At 38.0% G+C, this 23078-nt stretch overlaps 2 protein-coding genes across 2 annotated transcripts in view; both read left to right on the forward strand.

Moving 5' to 3' along the window:
• The first annotated feature begins 7272 nt into the window (after positions 1-7272).
• The window catches only part of sema3c (sema domain, immunoglobulin domain (Ig), short basic domain, secreted, (semaphorin) 3C), a 65371-nt gene continuing 49565 nt past the window's right edge, over positions 7273-23078 (forward strand). Inside the window, exon 1 of the mRNA XM_023265861.3 lies at positions 7273-7431. The gene's annotated coding sequence lies outside the window, so the exon portion shown is untranslated. The remainder of the gene's footprint in view (positions 7432-23078) is intronic.
• LOC118469710 (uncharacterized) lies at positions 11153-23071 on the forward strand. The gene is made up of 16 exons (XM_055006413.1): positions 11153-12199; positions 12292-12454; positions 12600-12792; positions 13084-13155; positions 13757-13828; positions 14532-14606; positions 15069-15140; positions 15481-15555; positions 16018-16089; positions 16674-16748; positions 17211-17282; positions 17867-17941; positions 18436-18486; positions 18608-18637; positions 18767-18817; positions 20364-23071. The coding sequence occupies exons 1-15, from the start codon at positions 12085-12087 to the stop codon at positions 18776-18778; spliced, it is 1224 nt and encodes a 407-aa protein (XP_054862388.1). The 5' UTR covers positions 11153-12084; the 3' UTR covers positions 18779-18817; positions 20364-23071.

A 23078-nucleotide genomic window follows, 5' to 3' on the forward strand; every position in this document is an offset into this window, starting at 1 on the left:
GTGTATACAATAAGACTGGAATATGTATTTTAAGCCCATTGTTGCTGTTCCAAACCTCTCAGAAATATTGGGTTATAATATGTCCTCATCAACTGGGTTTAGACTCAACAGAGTGACAACATGTGGAGAAATCAGTCAGTTATGCATTAAATGGAACTCCAGGTGCTGAACATAAAAGCGGTTAAAAAGAGCATAAATAAGAAGCATGAAATATAAAAAGTCTGCGGACACGGTGGCTTAAAGCTGGAGGTCCAGACCCAAGGAGCAACTAAAAGACTGTCAACATATCTTAAAAACATATCATAAGCATTAAATGATTAGTTGCTGGAGTGATTTTCACTCTCTGGACCACGTATAGCTTCTGGGCATTGTTTTGCTCCTATGGGCTCATTTTTCACCACAATATCAAGTCCTGCAGCTCCATAGAAACAGCACAACCATGACTAGGAGCAGAGAGAACTCTAAAATGTCTTCAATATTAGAAAAAAATGTGACATAACTGAGATATTTTGCTGCGTACATTTTTTACTTTGTTTCCATTCCTGTCTCCCATCTGTTCTGTGTAAACACTGCCTGCAGTTAAACTGAAAAGTTCCCGAATTTTTGTAACGTGACTGTTGGTCATCACTCACAGCTTTTCAGATATGCCAAATTTGTTGTTTTATACAGAATGTGCTCAGTACAAATAGTTTGTATTTGGTTACTTTGAAGACATTTTGATGAAATATCGCAATTTTAAGTTTAAATTTGCTTCATTTTCATGGTTCATTGATGGATCCATGTATGACAGCTATGATTTTTGAAGCATCTGATAGTTGAAAATCTGATAAATCTGTGTTTTAACAGCTTATATCTATGGTAAATTGTACAATATGTGACAATAGATCATCAATTAGTCTTTCAACACCATTAGCTAACACAATGTAGCATTAGAACACAGGAGTGATGGTTGCTGGAAATGTTCCTCTGTACCCCTATGGAGATATTCCATTAAAAATCAGCTGTTTCCAGCTACAATAGTCATTTACCACATTAACAATGTCTACACTGTATTTCTGATTCATTTAATGGTGTCTTCATTGAAAAATGCTTTTCTTTCAAATATAAGGACATTTCTAAGTGACCCCAAACTTTTGAACAGTAGTGTAGTTGATGTACTGATTTTTTTCACAGCTGAGAAAGTACAATATTACTGTAGTCCGGGTCACTGGTGATAAGAGCGCACATTAGTTTTTTATTATTGCGCTGAGAAAGCAAAGGAAGCAATCTGGCAATAGTTTTTTTAGTACTTAAACTTTGATTTCAGATTCAAAATTAGTCGTACAAAAAATGAATGAGTGGACAAATGGGTCACTTTAATGAGCTTGCTAATTGTTGAACACAAACGAGGCAATCTAGCATTACTTTTTTAGTAATAAAATTTCAAAATTAGTTGTCAAAAATCAGTCAGTGGACAAATGGGTCACTTTAATGAGCTCCCTAATTGTTTTCTTTCTTTAGCTCATCACCGGTTGTCTATCCCCTCCCCGTTCACCTTCCTTATCTGTGTCTGACCTTCTGTTTCATCTGCAAAATGAGATGATCCGCTGCTGATGTCCTTCTATAATAGAAATGACCCTCTGAGGGAGAAAGTCGTACTCCAGACTCCCTGTACAGTATGGTAATGCATGGATTCCATCTGATGACTTCAGGCTCTGAGGGGTGCAGGCAGATTTCTCTCAAGCTGTTTTGACACGGAGCGTGACTTTGGCAGAATTCCTCACCCCTTTCTGCAGGGCTGGCTAAACCTCTTGATTAATCTCTCCGAGTGAGCTGTTGAACGTGAAGGACGCTGCCTATTCCTGTTTAGCATTTTTCAGATCTGCCCTTTGGCGCCTGGCAGCTAATTAGTGATCCCATTATTCACATCTCTGCCTTTTGTTTTTCCTCACTTTCACTTTAAAGAAGTGTTGGAGGGAAGAAACTTAGCAGCTGCTCTGATGGTGGGGGAAAATAATCTGGTTTGATTTTCCACACAAAGAAAAATGTGTGCAGCACGCCCGTCAGTTCGAGCTTCGATCTCACATCCAGTGACATTTCAAGAATCATTATTGTCACAGAAGTTCTGGCCCGACGACTTCTATGTCTGACAGAATTTGGAGAATGTTGGACAGTGAGACTCTGTCAGCACTGAGAACGGACTTTTGTGTGAAGACTTCTTGAGTGCAGCTGTTTTGAAATGGAAAATATTTTTATATTCGTGGATTCTGGATTTTTTTCAATAACGGAGGAGCAGATGAATTTTAGGAATCTGATTGTGGAATATACATATTAGACACACAATGTAGGGTATCTCAATACGTCTAAACCAAGTCTGAAAGGACAGCTAGTTTTCTTTTTGCATTTTTTTTCAATAATTGACAAATTGATCATTGATGTTGAAAGTAAATGTCAGTTGCAACCCTTCCTAGAAACTTTGTGGACTTGTAAAGAGGAAAACCAGTCATAAGAAAGCCAAGAAACATGTCTTGGTCCCGTTTTCTTGGATTAATAAGACTTTTCCATTTGTTCAGCTCTATAGGAAATAAATTGAATTCCCTTGGTTGGTTGATCAAGTTTCTCACAGCCAGAATCAAAGAACAAAGCAAACCCTTAGAAGAAATGTGAAAAATGACTTAAAAATTACCTTCCTCCACAACTAAAATGTGTTCTAAAATATGTTCTGATGAAAACACATTTTCTCTGGATTATGTTTGTTTGTAAGGTTACAGAAATACATTCCTAATCAACATATTTTTGCCATTTATTGTGTCGCTTTCCTGCTGGTGTTGCTTTTGAGCTAGGAAATATATGTTAAATGGGGTGGAACTTGCCACCATGGTAACCCAGAAATTGATGAGAAGCTTTAAAAAATAATGTGAAAGGGTGTATTTTAACCCCAAACCATGTTTTCTTCAAACTAACCAAGTAGTGTTGGTGTTTAAACTTAACCACAACCCAAAAAGGAGTACTTTTAACACTGGTGTCCGAGTTAAAAGTCCTGTTTTGGAGTCTCCTGACATAGAGTTTGTGGCTCTTTGAAGTGGAAATGTTAACTACTGTATCGTAATCACAAGGAAATACAGTTGAAATTGGAGCTTAATTGGATAAGAACATAATTTCTCCAACATAATTGGCCAATGACACTGTATTAGTGTTTTAGTGTTTGAGTAGACAGTCCTATCAAGTGCCTACATGTGCGTGTTCTATGGGAAGCATCCCAGCAAGGCTTCCTGTGACCTTTTAACATGAGTGTGACAAATGTACAACATCTGCAGTGTTAACAAGGGACAGCAGGTTGTTTAAAGGTGTGTGTATGGGCAACAAATTAAGTGAGTAGAAGATGCACACAAACACACACGACAGTCCTCACCACTTTAGATTGGAAATTTAGACCCAAGACTAGTCATAATTGTTGGAATAAACCTGCAAGTCATTCGACCCAATGTAGCTCTTTTACAATGACTTACAGTAACAGACAACCCCCTGAAATATCGTCTCGTGTCACACATTACACCTGTCTGCTGTTCTTGGCTCTGTGCTCTCATTAAGTTAATTTACTGCTGCTTCTGCTCTGTCTCTGGGATTGTAAAGGATACGCCTCATCTCAGTTTTGCTCCCTCCCATCCCCTTTCTATTCTTCTTCTTCGCCACCTTCGAGGAGCGTGCAATCGAAGCTTCACGGACCAATGACAAGTCTGCATCGCTCTAGTGGTGCCATCCTGACACTTTAATTGGTGAGGCATAAATCAGGCTCCATTGTCAAGGAGAGGGGGTAATTATTTCCTCCTGTCTGAGCCACCAGCGAGCCCCTCTTTTCCCCCCACCTCGCCCATTTTCTCCCTGTCAGACTCCTTGATCAGTCGCTCTCTTCTCCCTTCCTGTCTTTCCTTTTGCTGTGATTTTTAGCAGTAAGCCTCAATTTTTTTCCTGTAATGTGCTAAAGTGTAAAATCCTTCACATCCTGGCTCGTACCTGCCGTGAAGTGACACCCAGCTCGGGAGGCAGACAAACGCATCCATTCATGAAAATGCAAGCAGTGCGTAATATCTTTCTGCAGCTTAGTATGGGTGTAGAGTTAAATCAAAGGCTTGTGGCTAGTGGCACATGGAAATACAAACTGTGGGAGTCATTTATGAGCACGAGTCTGTCTAGACGTCTCTGGTTTGTGCTTGTATTGAAGCTACAGAATCCTTTTTGGAATAAACTTTAATGTCGATGCAGGTTTTTCATGGTTTGAGTAGCATTTTTTTGCTTCCCGTGCTAACCAAACTTCCCTCAATGAGCTCATTGGATGTGATTAATGTTCCTTAACTGTCTTCAGAAGTGCTGAACATGATATCTCCTCTACAAGTGGATGGTTTTCATGATCATGGTTTGAAGGCTCTTTAATGAAAAGCGTATCCGCATTGTTTTTAATGGCTGACCACACTGGGTGTAGAGTATCATGTGTTGTCTATCCTAAAGAAGAGAAAGAACATTTCAAAATAGTGTTGACAAAACCCAAAAGGAGTACCTCATTATTTTTACCCAAAATAGCTGCATGGCAACAGTAATGTCTGCTTGTCTGTCCACCAAATTTACCTCTTGTGGCACCACAAGGTTGACAACAATCAGTACATCTTGACTTTGGTCAATCACAGATTTTGTTTCGTTTCGACACCATAAGGTTGACATTTGGCATTGTATTGATGTGTTCAGGGTAAAAAGCAACTGTGTACAAGTCATTTTCAGTGGAAATGAAGCTGCTGACTGACACCTTCACTTGTTGCTGCATCTCGAACTACCAATCAGCGCTCCAGTGATGCAGTGCAGCATCGACCAAACGTGTTTTTGTTTCATTTATATTTCACTTCTCTCCCAACATGATCTCCCATTTCATTCTGTTGGATAAAATTGAGAAAAATTTTCGTCATCATGCCTTGTTTCTGCACAGCTTTGAGATTCCGCTTCAGATTTCCACTTTAAAATACAAACAACTACAGAACAGAGGCAGTTTTGCCTGGGTTCGACTCCAGCTCACGGCCCTTTGCTGCAGGTCTTTCCACCCATTCTTCACCCTACTTTCCTGTCTGCCTCTCTACTAACCTGTCAAATAAAGCCAAAAATGGCCCAAAAAGAATTAAAAACTTTCCACCCAAAAAAAAACAAAACAAAATTCTTCAAACACATCAGAGATCACAGAGCTTTTCCACGGGACCAAATGGACTTCAGTCGACAACATTAGTCAGTATTTCAATGAAGACTCAGCAACAATGTAGCTGACCATTCTTGGTCTTTTTGTTAGATGAAAAACAAAGTTTGGGACTAACATTTTAACCATGTCCCGCAGCATGAATAGCATTAACCTCGGTGGTCCCATGACTATTACTCTAGTTCCATCATGAGATCAAAATTTAAATCTGGACTTACTCATTATTCATGACCTGCAAACCTAATGAGAGCAAGCGTGAGCTGCAGAGGTCTGCTAATCACCTCCCACAACATTAATTTATTAAAATTTTTAGAATTGTGGTCGTTAGCACTGATCAGTGATGTCACTTGAGTCAGAAGTCGTTCAGATTTTGGAAAGCTCCCTCTGGAATCACCTAAGACTTTATACAACTTATTTTTAAGGTGGTGATCCCCAAGACCAGCAAAAGACTTCAAAGACCCCAACTGGTAAAAGTCTAGCTAATTTTTACATTCTTAACATGTTCATATGGTGTTTTTGTTGTTGTTTTTTTTAGACTAGAAGATAGATAATTGTGTGATACTCTTTAAAAAACATATTAAAGTTCTGCAATTTCATTTGCCACAGACCAAAGGAACGTAACCAGGCAATCTGTAGAATGTGGCTTTCATTTTTTTAGAATCTATTTCCAGTTTGAGCATGCATCACTGAAGTACTCCAACATTACAACTTGCCATTGTGTAGTGTCAATTTACAGTGTTTGAACAGAGTTGTATGTGAGCTGGTGTGCTGAATTGCAGCGAGTTGCAGAGGTGTAAATGGGGACTTAGGGTTTAGGGGTTAGGGTTAGAAGATCTGCATATTCTAGAGCAGGGGTGTCAAACAGAAAACAAAAGCAACTGCTATTTTAAATTTGTTCACTTCACTGCCACTACTTTTACGTATATTTTTTATATACATTTTATACATTTACAAGGCAGTGTAATAGCATACCCTTCTTCCTTCATAGTTCCCACTTAGTTTGTAGGGTGATCAGGATTACTACACATGTGGAAATGAAGGTAAATTTCAAATCATTTCTAGATCTTGACAAGTTGTTTTGATCATAAAGTAAAATACTATGTTGTTCAGTTCCACATACCTGTGACTAAATGTTTTGTGCCCTTGTAGAAACACTGTGATCTGTAAGTTGTAAAGCACAAATGATAAAGTACGGCACAATGTTGTTGAAATTGAACTTATTTATCTTAAGAAATTTCAGGAAGTGAAATTAGATTTAATAAACCACTCGGAACAGGGTGAAACACCCACAGACATCGGCATTATTAGATCAAGTTGTAAAAACAGTGGAACATATTCTGTTTACTTCTCATAAAATGACTCATGCATGCATGAAAGTCATTGGAATTCATGTCTTTTATGAAGAACTCATCAATATTGTGATGCATGTAACGGCTTTGTTTACATTTTCTCCAGAGTTCCGACTTAAGGCGAAAATCGACTTACATCAATCTGTAGGAATGGAACTCTGACGTAAGTCGAGGACCCCCTGTGTTAGCATTTAGCTCAAAGCACCAGTGTGTAAATGCAGCCTTACAGACTGGCAAACATGACTGTACCTCATGTCTTAACTATTTTCCTTATCTGAGGCAACGACTCATGTTGCCAACTGATAAAATAGTTTCACGATACACTTAAGAGCCAATTTATTACGAAGGAAAACTTAATAAGCACACAATAAAAGAAACGCTGGATTTCATTAATATCATGGAACTGGATATTTTTAGATTTTCCATTTAATCATCCACAGATTGAAAGTAATGTTGTTCAGCAATGTGTCTGACCTCGTGGGCTTCACCCTGTCACTGTGTGAGGTAAGGGTCCTCCACCTCAGATGTTTAGAGCTGTGCATGTTAAAGTGATCTGTTTGCTGTCTAGTTAACGGAGGGAGGGAGGGAGGGAGGATGGTGGTGGAAGGGAGGGGTGAGGCGGAGGGAAGAGGAGGGAGACTTCAGTGGTGTAATAGGACACTGGCTCTCTCTCTGTCTTCTCCTCCCTCTCTCCTCTCTCTCTCTCTCTCTCTCACTCAAGCCTTCTCTGTGAGCACTTAGATGGAATAGCAGCATTTTCCCCTCTTTGGTGTCACTGGAGGAGGCTGGAAACAAGGGGTTGCAAAGCAGAAAAAAAAGCAGGATAAATCAGATCTTCTTCGAGTGGGACGAAGGAAGCGCTCCGAGAAGGTGAGTCCTGATTCTGATCCGAGGGAGGACGTTTTTACCTGCTGCACTGCACTGTGCTGTACTTCTGTGTGGTGGAGCTGATCTCGCTGTGGATGCAGACCAGAGTTGGGGGGCTGCAGGCTGACAGGTGCAGAGTCCCACCACTGAGAATTAGTCAGAATAGCTGGAAGTAAACTCAGTCTGACTGTGCAAGAGTCCGCCAAATCACTTCTTCCAAACCATGTGTAATATTACATCATGTCATGCTTTATTTCCCTCTCATGCTTTGTGCGGATCATCTGTTTTCAATGCAGCTGTCCTGAAGCTACTAATGTGACTTTTTAAGCACTTCTTTGATTAGATAAGTGTTTTCTCTCTCTGGTTTGAAACTTCACTGACTGTTGTGTATTATTGCAATATATAAAGCCCCTATTTATTAACAGGAAGAAAGCTCTGTTGAGTCAGTTTGCGTGCCGCAGTCACAAGTTGTTTAATCAGTCGATCTGGAGTTAAAAGTAGTTGAAATATACACTTGTAGCAGCGCCTTCTAGTCATGTGTGTGAGGCAACGTGTGGCTGTAACAGAGCCGCTGACAACTGAATGACAGGGTGTGGTATGAACACACACTGTCCTGTTAGAGCCGGGACACTCGGCAACTTGTTTACCATGGCAGCTTCGATTCATGCAATCCAGCGAAGGAGGAATTAAACCAAAATGCTCAATAATTGAATCAATCAAGCCAGAATCCAGATGGGAGCGCTCTGTTGTGTTCATGTGTTTAAAGCATTAATAGAAGCAGATGGGACCCAGTTTTGGAATTTGCTTGTACAGCTCTGTTTTCTACTTTCAGCAATATTAGTTTTTGAGCTAAGAGCCTGCGAAATGGCGAGATGGAAAATTCATTAGGCTGTTGGCCAAGGAATGAGCACAATAAACACAATTATCATTACACCCCACTGGAAATATAACTCTCCTCTCACTCACTCCACTGACCTCCTTTGTGCAGAGACGTTTAATTGCTGTTGCAGAGATTCCTGGCAGACTCAGCCGTGGAATCTCTGGGGCTGAAGAGCTGCGCGAAATTAATTGGAGTATTTATTTATTTTTTTTGTTCATGGCAACAAAGAGAAATGCATCTTTTATTGGGAGACGCTTTGATAAACGGGGGAAGCCGATACAGTGCCGTGGAGTGTGATAGTGAGCTCATTCGTGTTGGTGTCAACCTCATGGGATGTCACAGAAATGCTTTGGGAGACCGACTCCCTCGGCGATGAGTTTAGCAGCTGTGAGACCAACGTTTCCACGCCTGGGCTTCTCCCTGGGAGATCAGACCGTCTCTCTGGGCAGGCAGGGAGTCGTACTGCAGGTGTGGACCCGCAACAGTTCAAAGGGTCGGACCACCTAAAATACAACCTAAAAACCTCCTCCCACAGACATATACCAACCTTTACTCCAGGGTTCTCACATTCTGCAAAATCTTCACATGGCGACTACAGCATTGTTTAGGTTAGGGAAAGATCATAATGATAATAAATATGTTAACATAATAATGTTTTTTTTATTTTAAAAATATCAGTAATGAAAAACATCTAAAATATCAGTAAAATTATATCAGTAAAATTATATATATAATATATATATATATATATATATAATATATATATATATATATATATATATATATATATATATATATATATATATATAATATATATAAAAACAAATATATAGTGAATGTGGGTGTTCAATATAAAATAACCAAAAAAAGTGACTATAAATAACCATAAAATTTCCACTTTTGAAAATAAATTTGATTTTTATTTTTTTTTTGTAATAGAAAGATTGCAAACATACATTTGTAAATTTATTAGAATTTCACAAATATTTCCATTTATTTAATGGAATGAAACGGGTGAATTCAAGTTTGAATACAGTAAATATGTCAGAAATTCAATTAACAGAAAAAAGAAGGATTGTGTCTTTAGTTTTACAACAGTTTGTTTGTTAAATGTAAAATTTTTGGCACATTTAAACATCCCTCATTAAACAATAAAAAGCACAAAAAGAGGATTTTATGTCAAATTTAATCCAAAAAATGTATTTTAATGATTTTATTGTTGGAAAATGATTGTGTTTTTTATGATATGGCTATTTTTGGTCATTTTCCTGTAATTTTTTGTGCCCCTAGCTGCTGGAATATTATAATTGTTTGTTATTTTTTTCAGCTGTATGCTATTTTTTCAGTAGTGTACTTACAGTACAGCTGTGGTCATTCTTAAAGGGCAGCTTTCCAATTTTGAGACTTGATTTTGTCTTGACTGCTGTGCGACTGGACTGAATTAGTAAAAAAAAAAAAAAAAAAAAAAACAATTCAAACCCGATGTTTGACCTGGTAAAAATCCAGGAGTAAAACGGCTAAGGTGGCAGTGACGTTTTATTTGGCTTCACACCTTGAATATTTCGTATTTCATCACAGGTTTGAAAGGGATAATGTGCCATTTCACAGCCAGTTAAAAGAAAGAAATACAAGTTGCTTTCATTTTACTTAGAAAGACTTAAAATTTGAATTAGGTTCGTCCTGAAACAAATTTCAGTGAGGGAACAGAAGTCAGAGCAGGACAAGAGCTCATCTTTGGGACGGGACTGGAGCTGTGCAGGATGGCTGAGCTGACGGAGGCTCTGGGAGAGGGTGTGTGTGTGTGTGTGTGTGTGTGTGTGTGTGTGTGTGTGTGTGTGTGTGTGTGTGTGTGTGTGTGTGTGTGCTATTGTGTATTATGAGGACATTTTGCATGAATACACGCCACACTATGGGGACATTTTGAATTATGAGGACAGGGTCGGTGTCCTCATAATTCTGACAATGCAGAAGGGTTTCTTTAGGTCTAGAAGGCAGGAATCCAAAATTTCTCCAAAAGTCTCAACAATTCACATTGACCTGAGTTTGTGTATAATTTGTGTATCAACATAGCGCCCCTGTAGACAGGTCCTGGTATTGCACCTGCTCATGAATTATTCACACAGTGTATATTTCAGGGCTTCTGATTGGTTGACAGGCGGAAGGTCCCCATAATTGCGGATTTTGTCAGAAAAGCTGTGTATTCTCGAATTACACCATGCGGGCACCTCATAACCCAGAAAACTATGCTGTCATAAAGTAGCTACCACTTTTACTGGTAGACAGACAGAAAAACAGCAAGATATGACAATTAAAGAGACAGCTATGACCAGGAAAGACACAGATATAACCAGTACAGAGACAGATATGAAAAGAAAAGAGACAGATGTGACCAGTGCAGAGAAACATATGATCAGTTAAGAGACATATGTGACCAGTAAAGAGAAAGATATGACCGGTAAAGAGGCAGATCTGACCAATAAAGAGACAGATATGATCACTAAAGAGGCAGATATGACCAGTAAAGAGACAGATATGATCAGTGAAGAGACAGATTTGACCAGTAAAGAGACCTATAAGACAGATGTGCTTCGAATAGTTGCACAAAACAGTCAGTGTTTGGAAAATGGTGTTGAGTGCTGCATTTTTTATGAGCTGGCTATATGCAATTGCCTACTTGCCTGCTCCATAAGAAGTAAGTGAATACAAATAATGTATGATTTTTTTGCCATCTCTTTTTTTAAATTTTTATTTTATTTTTTAAAAACATTTTTTAAGATTGTTATTCGGCTATTTTTAATGGTTATTTTGAATAATTTCTGATGAATATGTCAGGGAAAGCACGTTTTAAATGTTGATATTTATTTAAGATGTAATATTTTATATTTTCTTTTAAATACAGAAATGAAAATGGCGTTACTTTAACATACACACATTTGCTTGACATAATAAATAAAATAGAAAATGCGCTTCCTGAGGTTGACTTCTCTTCAGCCAATCACCGTCGTTGTTGTGGCCCTGTGACACCTAATGCTTCCTGACTTTCACCGTCTGCAGGAGCACGTCTCTTTTAAATGCCTGCAGGTGTGGACGCAAGAGGTAAGGCCTGAAACTAACCACCACATGTGGAGTCCAAAAATTTGTGTGACCGAGTATATTTTTATATTGTTAGTTTAAAGCGTGAGTGTCATTCACAGTGTGCAGTCCTGCACTATTTTTCGGGCCAATAAACGTTAGCGCTGCATGCAACGCTACATGTGGTGCTAACGTTAATTAGCGTTAGCATGTGGTGCTAACGTTAATTAGCATTAGCTTTAAATGCAACGCTACGCATGTGAAGCTAACTTTAATGTTAGTTAGCCTAGCTTAGGTTAAGTCTGCATGTTTGCATTTACCTACCGAACTGTTTTTTTTCTTTAAGCGTTCTTTTAATGAAAAGTTATCTTTGTGAGCAATTGAAATTATAGTAAGTTAATGTTATGTTAATGCACTCTGCAGATTTGCCATTTAATGAAACTTAGCTGCACAGTGTGTAAGTAAATATGCTATTTGGCACAGTTTAAGTAAAAGTAGAAAAAGTGTCTGTTTGGGATTTTTTTCACTGGGCTGTATTGGTACATTAAAATGAAAAAGTAATCCATGACAAAAGACAGCTGTACAGTGGTCTGTTGATAGTGATATTACTAGTGTAATGAAAGTTAAACCAGACTATTTCACTTTATGTGTTTCTGTTTATCATTCCTACAGGCATTATCATTTGACTGCATGACAAAACAGAAATGGCCATGAGGCCGCAAAGGGCAAAAATAAAACCAAAAGAAGAAGCAAAATATTTTGCATCCCTGGGTAAAGACAAGGATGGATTTGAAGTGCAGTTTATTAATTCATACAAAGGTGAGTTAAGATATTCAGGATTGTCTGCAAAATTAGATTTTTAATTATTGTGTTAATCTTAACTTTTTCTGACAATCTCTATTCTGTGTGAGGTCGAGGAGTGTTCAGCAGGCACTACTTTCAGAAAGGAGAGTTCCTCATAGAGTATCGTGGAGAAATAATAAGCAAAAAAGAACATGAAAACCGCCTTAGACTGTACCATGACGCCCTCAAAGTGTTCATGTTTGAATTTCGCCATGATGGAAAAAAATTATGGTAAATATAGCATCTCAACATTTTATTTCCCCCTTAGAAAAATAGCCTCAGCTTAGTAAAGGTCCACACTTATAAATTTGTTCATATATGTTTAATTACTGTCATAGTATAAAACCTTAACTCATCATAATTTTTGCTATTTCAGCATTGATGCAGCCAAAGAAGATAACTCCCTTGGGAGACTGGTGAACGATGACCACATCAGTCCAAACAGTAAAATGAAAACAATCGCAGTCACTGGAATACCGCATCTCTGTTTGTTCGCACTGAAGGATATCAAACCAGGAGAAGAGATAACGTACAACTACGGAGACTCTGACTGGCCTTGGAGGTTAAAGGTATAGATGGAATCTACCAGAATTTCACTGTTTTGGATTTACACAGTACAATTAAGCATGCCATGAATAATTTTCATGATCAGTCTTTTTATACCTTTGCACAATTTAGAGAATGATGAAAATATACACATTAGATAATGTACAGTACAATGTAAAAAATTATTGACCAGCAGTGGAACGTTTTCTTTTTGCATAATCTTGTTATGATGTATACTGCTAAACACACAATTACTGTACCAGCAAAGAAGTGTGTTCAAGCAAGACTAATTTTTCCTTGTATTATTTTCACAGTCTAGCCCAGAGAAGGAGCGGCTCTGCTCTGAGGTTTTGGTCAACCTCAGAGCAGACAATGCAACACAGATGGTAAATGCTGATTATGATGAAGGATTTTTTGTAATAGAGGAGCGATACTGGTAAATTTAATACTCGGGTGTTTTTAGTCATTTTAAACATTACCATAATGATGACCTTGACATCTGATTCTTCCTGTGAAAACACTGAACAGGTAAATTCATTACCAGAGCACCTTGTTCTAGGCAGTGTTGTCCTCCCCTACTAGCTTGGTTATGAGGTCAGATTTTAAAGTCAAATCTAGATGAGGACTATCCCAGCTAACATTGTATCTAAGGAGGGCTACATCCAGTACATGCTGCACTTCTTAAGAATTAGTCATGTTAAACAGAGTGGTCCAAACATACAACAAACATAGAACTGTGTATGCCGAGAACACTGTATGAATGTGGAGAATATCAGAAGAGTCAAATCGACACAGCAGTAAGAATTGACCTCTTCTTCTTAGTGAAAGGCTGAATACATTTGTTATGTTGTCATATAGTCATGGTTCAGTGTGTGTTGTTGTGCATATATTATTGATTTGTTAAGTGACTACATGTGATTATTGTTATTATTTTTCATCTGAAGCGCTGATTGTTTTGTCCTGTGTTTTTTCTTTTTTCTTCTCAAGACTGCAACGGAGGCAGATTGCCAAAATTCTGCTGTGGCCATGACATCAGACTGCCTCAGACAAGATGAACAGGTGATTTTTATTGATTGTTGGTACTGCATTATTTTTTCAATAACAAACTGTATTCTCTGCATGTCAGTATTAAATACCATAAAGACACAGTCTTCACAGTGACTGTATTGGTCAGGTACACTGAATACTCAGGACAGTGTATACACTCGGTCCTTCATAGTAAGATTACTGATGTGGGTTTGTATGTTTTGTATGGCTAAATATTGTAGACACACAGTCCTCACAGTAACTATAGTGGCCAGGTACACTGAATACTCAGGACAGTGTATACACTCTGTCCTTAAGATTAATGATGTGGGTTTGTATGTTTTGTATAGCTAAATATTGTAGACACACAGTCCTCACAGTAACTATACTGGTCAGGTACACTGAATACTCAGGACAGTGTATACACTGTCCTTCATCGTAAGATTAGTGATGTAGGTTTGCATGGCTAAATATTGTAGACACACAGTCCTCACAGGAACTATACTGGTCAGGTACACTGAATACTCAGTACAATGTGTTGTTAGTGTTAACTGTTTTTTTTCTATCTGTGAATAACAATTTTTAATGTGGTAAAAGTGTCCTGCAGTGTCATCATCATCAGTGATCATTCCACCAGTTCATAATTGTGTTGTAAACTCATACATACATACCACAAAGTGCAACCCTTGGTGCTAAAATTGTTTTTATTTCATTTTTTTCCTCTTCTTGGCACAAGGTTTCAGGTGCCACAGTTCTTAATCATGCTGCTGGGACCTTAACATCTGATTCTTCCTGTGAAAACACTGAACAGGTAAATTCATTACCAGAGCACCTTGTTCTAGGCAGTGTTGTCCTCCCCTACTAGCTTGGTTATGAGGTCAGATTTTAAAGTCAAATCTAGATGAGGACTATCCCAGCTAATATTGTATCTAAGGAGGGCTACATCCAGTACATGCTGCACTTCTTAAGAATTAGTCATGTTAAACAGAGTGGTCCAAACATACAACAAACATAGAACTGTGTATGCCGAGAACACTGTATGAATGTGGAGAATATCAGAAGAGTCAAATCGACACAGCAGTAAGAATTGACCTCTTCTGCTTAGTGAAAGGCTGAATACATTTGTTATGTTGTCATATAGTCATGATTCAGTGTGTGTTGTTGTGCATATATTATTGATTTGTTAAGTGACTACATATTATTGTTATTGTTATTATTTTTCATCTGAAGTGCTGATTGTTTTGTCCTGTGTTTTTTCTTTTTTCTTCTCAAGACTGCAACGGAGGCAGATTGCCAAAATTCTGCTGTGGCCATGACATCAGACTGCCTCAGACAAGATGAACAGGTGATTTTTATTGACTGTTGGTACTGCATTATTTTTTCAATAACAAACTGTATTCTCTGCATGTCAGTATTAAATACCATAAAGACACAGTCCTCACAGAAACTATACTGGTCAGGTACACTGAATACTCAGTACAATGTGTTGTTAGTGTTAATTGTTTTTTTTTCTATCTGTGAATAACAATTTTTAATGTGGTAAAAGTGTCCTGCAGTGTCATCATCATCAGTGATCATTCCACCAGTTCATAATTGTGTTGTAAACTCATACATACATACCACAAAGTGCAACCCTTGGTGCTAAAATTGTTTTTATTTCATTTTTTTCCTCTTCTTGGCACAAGGTTTCAGGTGCCACAGTTCTTAATCATGCTGCTGGGACCTTAACATCTGATTCTTCCTGTGAAAACACTGAACAGGTAAATTCATTACCAGAGCACCTTGTTCTAGGCAGTGTTGTCCTCCCCTACTAGCTTGGTTATGAGGTCAGATTTTAAAGTCAAATCTAGATGAGGACTATACCAGCTAACATTGTATCTAAGGAGGGCTACATCCAGTACATGCTGCACTTCTTAAGAATTAGTCATGTTAAACAGAGTGGTCCAAACATACAACAAACATAGAACTGTGTATGCCGAGAACACTGTATGAATGTGGAGAATATCAGAAGAGTCAAATCGACACAGCAGTAAGAACTGACCTCTTCTTCTTAGTGAAAGGCTGAATACATTTGTTTTGTTGTCATATAGTCATGATTCAGTGTGTGTTGTTGTGCATATATTATTGATTTGTTAAGTGACTACATATTATTGTTATTGTTATTATTTTTCATCTGAAGTGCTGATTGTTTTGTCCTGTGTTTTTTCTTTTTTCTTCTCAAGACTGCAACGGAGGCAGATTGCCAAAATTCTGCTGTGGCCATGACATCAGACTGCCTCAGACAAGATGAACAGGTGATTTTTATTGATTGTTGGTACTGCATTATTTTTTCAATAACAAACTGTATTCTCTGCATGTCAGTATTAAATACCATAAAGACACAGTCTTCACAGTGACTGTATTGGTCAGGTACACTGAATACTCAGGACAGTGTATACACTCTGTCCTTCATAGTAAGATTACTGATGTGGGTTTGTATGTTTTGTATGGCTAAATATTATAGATACACAGTCCTCACAGTAACTATACTGGTCAGGTACGCTGAATACTCAGGACAGTGTATACACTCTGTCCTTCATCGTAAGATTAGTGATGTAGGTTTGCATGGCTAAATATTGTAGACACACAGTCCTCACAGTAACTATACTGGTCAGGTACACTGAATACTCAGTACAATGTGTTGTTAGTGTTAATTGTCTTTTTTTTCTATCTGTGAATAACAATTTTTAATGTGGTAAAAGTGTCCTGCAGTGTCATCATCATCAGTGATCATTCCTCCAGTTGATAATTGTGTTGTAAACTCATACATACATACCACAAAGTGCAACCCTTGGTGCTAAAATTGTTTATTTCATTTTTTTCCTCTTCTTGGCACAAGGTTTCAGGTGCCACAGTTCTTAATCATGCTGCTGGGACCTTAACATCTGATTCTTCCTGTGAAAACACTGAACAGGTAAATTCATTACCAGAGCACCTTGTTCTAGGCAGTGTTGTCCTCCCCTACTAGCTTGGTTATGAGGTCAGATTTTAAAGTCAAATCTAGATGAGGACTATACCAGCTAACATTGTATCTAAGGAGGGCTACATCCAGTACATGCTGCACTTCTTAAGAATTAGTCATGTTAAACAGAGTGGTCCAAACATACAACAAACATAGAACTGTGTATGCCGAGAACACTGTATGAATGTGGAGAATATCAGAAGAGTCAAATCGACACAGCAGTAAGAACTGACCTCTTCTTCTTAGTGAAAGGCTGAATACATTTGTTTTGTTGTCATATAGTCATGATTCAGTGTGTGTTGTTGTGCATATATTATTGATTTGTTAAGTGACTACATATTATTGTTATTGTTATTATTTTTCATCTGAAGTGCTGATTGTTTTGTCCTGTGTTTTTTCTTTTTTCTTCTCAAGACTGCAACGGAGGCAGATTGCCAAAATTCTGCTGTGGCCATGACATCAGACTGCCTCAGACAAGATGAACAGGTGATTTTTATTGATTGTTGGTACTGCATTATTTTTTCAATAACAAACTGTATTCTCTGCATGTCAGTATTAAATACCATAAAGACACAGTCTTCACAGTGACTGTATTGGTCAGGTACACTGAATACTCAGGACAGTGTATACACTCTGTCCTTCATAGTAAGATTACTGATGTGGGTTTGTATGTTTTGTATGGCTAAATATTATAGATACACAGTCCTCACAGTAACTATACTGGTCAGGTACGCTGAATACTCAGGACAGTGTATACACTCTGTCCTTCATCGTAAGATTAGTGATGTAGGTTTGCATGGCTAAATATTGTAGACACACAGTCCTCACAGTAACTATACTGGTCAGGTACACTGAATACTCAGTACAATGTGTTGTTAGTGTTAATTGTCTTTTTTTTCTATCTGTGAATAACAATTTTTAATGTGGTAAAAGTGTCCTGCAGTGTCATCATCATCAGTGATCATTCCTCCAGTTGATAATTGTGTTGTAAACTCATACATACATACCACAAAGTGCAACCCTTGGTGCTAAAATTGTTTATTTCATTTTTTTCCTCTTCTTGGCACAAGGTTTCAGGTGCCACAGTTCTTAATCATGCTGCTGGGACCTTAACATCTGATTCTTCCTGTGAAAACACTGAACAGGTAAATTCATTACCAGAGCACCTTGTTCTAGGCAGTGTTGTCCTCCCCTACTAGCTTGGTTATGAGGTCAGATTTTAAAGTCAAATCTAGATGAGGACTATCCCAGCTAACATTGTATCTAAGGAGGGCTACATCCAGTACATGCTGCACTTCTTAAGAATTAGTCATGTTAAACAGAGTGGTCCAAACATACAACAAACATAGAACTGTGTATGCCGAGAACACTGTTAAATACTTTAATGCCTTTTAGGGGTCAGAATATTATTTATCATCAACACCTAGCTTCAGTTCTACTGCTGAGACAACATTTGGAACATCTTAATGCATTTTAACTATTACATCTCACAGTTTTAGGAGACTTGCTTGTGTCTTGCTCAGAAAATACTTAGCTACACACTGACTGGTTTCTACTCTGATGAGGAAATGGTCTTTGTTTTTGTCCCATTTTGCATGTGATACCTGCCCCATGCTAAACATTGATATACACTGTGCAGGAATGGAGAGAGCTACACAGCCTGTTGGTGGACCTTCAGATGCCTCAGATGGTACGATCCTCCATTTCAATCCAGCAGCATGCTCATATTTGTTTCTTAGCATTTATGCCTGGTAAGGCCAAAGACTGTGGGCATTTATTATTATTTAACTGTTTTTATATTCCATTTACAGACGACTCTGGCCAAGAAGGGACATCTAAAGGTATAACTGAGAATATCATTTGTAAAGTTGTAAGGAAGCATGCATGTATTACCTGTAAGTGACGCAGAAATTAACAGTAGTTAGTAAGACAAGATTACACTAAGATTATGTTTGCTGTTTGTTTTTCAGATAACGAGATGAGAGAACCCAGCAGGAAAATGAAACGACACAATAAACATGGTAAATCTCACACACAGTATATACTGTACTACAGAATCACTTCCATACATGTATGTAAAAAGGTTATGAGGCTGTCAAAGGTACTATAGACTGTAGTTACTGTCTCTCTTTCTTTACCTACTGCGAAATGGAGGTATCACAATATGCCAAGCATTAACAAATTTACAATGTGTAAAGCTACTGCTCTTTGCGCCTTTACAAGCTTCAAAAGGTATTATAATTTATCCCAATAAGATGTAAAGTGCCCTCTGAAAAAATGAAAGCTTTGAAAACCGACACATAGACCATTTTCGTGGTTTGTACATGACATATTTTGTGGTGGAGCCAAACTAGTGGCAGAAAGTGACCATCCAACCACAGTGGAGTTTGACGTGAGAGCCAAATACTTAAAAACATAGGAATACTGATTATCCATACAGTTTTTGCAGTTGTTTGTAAGGTTTACATCAAACAGAAGAACAGGTTGTCCGACTCTAATAAGCTAACTCTGTTAAATTTAGCTTTCCCAACCTATAGCCTGATCCCTGTCTTGGGTTAAGGATCCAGCTACTGCGTTTCTTGAAATAGTGACTGACCTTTATTTAGCTTAACTACTGAAATTTACTGGCCTTTATTTGTAATTCCAGCTTCCTGAGAAGAACTAGTCATATTTAAGGGAATTTAATCTTTATCATGGTCCAACTAGCCTCTGCACTCTGTTCCAGCACTGCTCCATTTACTCTGGCATTAAGCCATTGTCAGAGTTTTGACTTCTAAAAGGTTTTCAGGTTAAGAGTGCCACAGAAAGTAACAAAATTCATTTTTCCAAAATGCATTTCATCTTTCCTGTATGTATTTCAGCAAATCACAATGCATTTATTGGTCATATATCTTGAAAAGGACTGAATATTCTAAAATGCTCCTACGTTGCAGCTGATTTGAAAGGGAGAAACGTGTTTCACTTCTGGTCCTAATGTGTTAAAGGCACTGGTAGGGTTTTATTCTGAAATTTGAATTGTTGACAATGCCATTTGGCTTAAACAGATTGATGTTGCTGTTGATCTTCCTAAAACTAGGTTTTGGCTAGAGTAAATATTTATGTGCTTTAAGTGTTTGACACAAGGATGTCGGGAAGACAAGCATTACATCTCATTATTAATCTTTTAGTACATAAATTAAAAAGGCCTCCTACATCTGTCTTGTTTTGATTTGTGACAAGTTATTGAAAGTGTAGAGAAAAGCATTGCATTTATCCTTCCAATTTTAAGGGTTCTTTTAAGTCAAACAATTAAACTAAGTAAAAAAATAATTTAGAGCCACTTAATTATCTTGTATGGTAATTTGTACAAAAATTTCTTAGTGGCTCTAACATACAGAATGAGGCTGAAGCACCATAAACCTGCAATCACCCTTTACAAATTTTGCCAATAGATACAAGGGGATACAAGATTACATAGAGAGTGTATTTCCTTTACATATTGCATGTTGAAGATTTTGTAGCTACATAAAAAATGTAAAGAAAATGCATGAATTGGTTAATAAACATTTAACCTCTGCATTTTCATAGCAGCTGAAGTGGATGATCCCAGGAGGAAACGAAAACAACAGTCACCAACCGAAGTAGCAGCTGTGATGAGACACTTCAGAAACCATATCAAGAAGGGTAAACTAGCAACGATGATTGAATGCCAGCAGTGCAAGACAGCTGAGCATCCTGCTGTTACTAGTCGAACTGTGCAAAACATAAGAGACTTTGTAAGAAACCGTGGTGTGTCCCTAAAAAAGAAAAATAATGTATAGTCACCATGTGTGTATGTAGCTTGTGGAAAAACAGCTGAGCTGTGATAGTTTGTTCACAGGTTTCAGTAAGCATTCAGATTATTTGTGGTCACAAGCAAATGTTACATTTCAGTTGATGATCAGTACTATAGAATGAAAGCCAGTATGTTAATAGCCACCATTTATTTCTATTGATGGCACTGTATTTGTTTTGTTAGGTTGTAACAAAGAAAAAAATACAAAACTGAATAATCAAACTTTTTTCCTCCTTCATTGTCTCTGCCTGATATAGATTATTTACTGGCTGTCCATTACAATCTGCGCTTTAAATGGATGAAAGCCATTTCATATAAAAAGTGTTTTAAAATGTCCAAATTGTGCTCACCAATTAGGTAAGTCTTAATACTTTAAATAACTGTTGAGTTAAACTATTTGTCCTCATTAACTGGGTGTGCCCCTTAATTCACATTGCCTCCATGTTTGTGTATGTGTTAAGCTAAGTCCCACTAAGTTGTTTGACCCCTCAATACACTTCAGTGACGTGTGTATGTGTGTGTATCAACTGTCCTTATAAATTGAGCCAGTCCTCATAATGTAAATATTTTTCATAGGCGTGGTTTATTCACCTAATTAAGCATGTCCTTACAAAGATGCAAAATGTCAGGTTGAAAAATCTAGAATTGTTTTGTGTGTATTTTACTTTTGAAGTGAGATTTGTGTAGTACTGCTCAAAATAGATTTTTTGGCATCACTCACATCCTTGGGAAACAAGCGGAAAGGGGTGCCAGCCTAATACACCAAAAAACCTGTTTCGCCCCAACTGTCCTTACAGTTCACAATAACCTGTATGTGTGTGTGTGTGTGTGTGTGTGTGTGTGTGTGTGTGTGTGTGTGTGTGTGTGTGTGTGTGTGTGTGTGTGTGTGTGTGTGTGTGTGTGTGTGTGTGTGTGTGTGTGTGTGTGTGTGTGTGTGTGTGTGTCAGGGTGTGTACATGATGCAGCAGGAGTAGGGGCTGCAGTGAGGCCGTCTGGATGCCCCATGCCGTTTTATTTCTCTCAAGTGCGGCCAGAAAGACTTCATTCCTCTGCAGTTTTCCATATGTTATCCTTATGCACCTGAATTCCACTTCAGCTGTGTATCAGTCATGCCTCACTCCACCAAACACACACACACACACACTTCGGCCTATTTGTAAACTGAAATTTTCATAGCAATCATGCAGCTTTCTTATCTCTCGGCCATCAATTTTTTATTGCACATCTATAAGCCATGAGATGTAAGACTCAGCGTCCTGTGAAAACATTATTTTCTTTTTGCATGCAAAAGGCTCATTTTTATATCTAGTGCACTGTGGTTTTGTACGACACAGGTGCTGCCACGGCAGGTTAGAGTAGTTAAAACGGCCAAGTCTTCCTCCAGTAGTGGAGTTTTGCATTGCAGGAGTCGGGGTCCCACAGGCAGTGCAGTACCTGCCTCCATCAATTATTGAGCTGCTCTTGTCCTGTTATGGAAAAGGAACAAGAGGAGGCTGAGGGATGCGTTACTCCAGCAGCTCTTTTGTGCAGATTTAACTCATTCATATTTAACAGAGTTACATTTGCAAGGATATAATAAGTGATGGGATTTAACCGACATGTTGTGTTCTCATCTGTGTAGTTTGTGCTTTTCATTGTAAGTCAGCCTTTCTGGACCTGCCGGCCTTGTGATTTAACTGTAAATACACAAATAATAATGCGTATTGTGTTCTTTGGACTGTGGTTCTTTCCTCCTGCAAAGTCAATTATAGCAACAAATGAAATTGCATTCAAATATGATGAGATCAAAGACATTTAGCCAATGTGGGTAAAGCTGCTACCTGTGGAGCTTTAATGTGTTCAAGCCTATTTTAAAGTATTTTGATGGCAAGTTTGTCTTGGTAGAAAAATTGCCTGTCCAAAAGAAAAGAAAAAAAGTCGCCACCTGGATTTAACTGAGCAAATAGGTAAGAGTCTTCCATTGGATAATTACTGCAGTGATGAATATGTTTCAGCTGAAACAATTTATTTAACCCTAGCTGATGCAGTGAGGAGCTTCTCATGTCTTAAACAACCATGTTGCAAGACATAACCTGTGGTCATAAAGAGGATGTTAATCTGTTTCAAAAGGGTTAAATTATCATTATATTATTAAGGTAGGTTCCTGCCCAGCAGTAATGTGTTTTACATTTCCTATATTAGCTTGTACGCTTTAGCAGGGATAGCTAAGATATCCCAAGAGACATACACATAAATGGTGCAAATTCAACAAGTAATGTCGTAATGAAATGTCTTTTGAGACACATTTTAATTTGGTTTCTGCCCAGCAGTAGCCTAGTGTGTTTCACATTGACAGTAGTGGCTTGTTAGCTTTCGCAAGTTTAAAGAGATATAAACACAAATGCTGCAGACTCAAAATGCTGAGGAACTTTTATATTTTAGTAATATTACGTGAACATCAAAACTAATGGAAACGTTTCCACCCTCGA

This window comes from Amphiprion ocellaris, chromosome 21 (genome assembly GCF_022539595.1).
Source record: "Amphiprion ocellaris isolate individual 3 ecotype Okinawa chromosome 21, ASM2253959v1, whole genome shotgun sequence".
Classification (NCBI taxonomy): Eukaryota; Metazoa; Chordata; class Actinopteri; family Pomacentridae; genus Amphiprion; species Amphiprion ocellaris.

Coding starts and splice junctions, on each gene's coding strand:
- LOC118469710 (XM_055006413.1), top strand. CDS start 12,085: ATGGCCATGAGGCCGCAAAGGGCAAAAATAAAACCAAAAGAAGAAGCA. Junction 12,793..13,083: donor ACTGGCCTTGGAGGTTAAAG/GTATAGATGGAA, acceptor TTATTTTCACAG/TCTAGCCCAGAGAAGGAGCG. Junction 15,141..15,480: donor GCCTCAGACAAGATGAACAG/GTGATTTTTATT, acceptor TCTTGGCACAAG/GTTTCAGGTGCCACAGTTCT.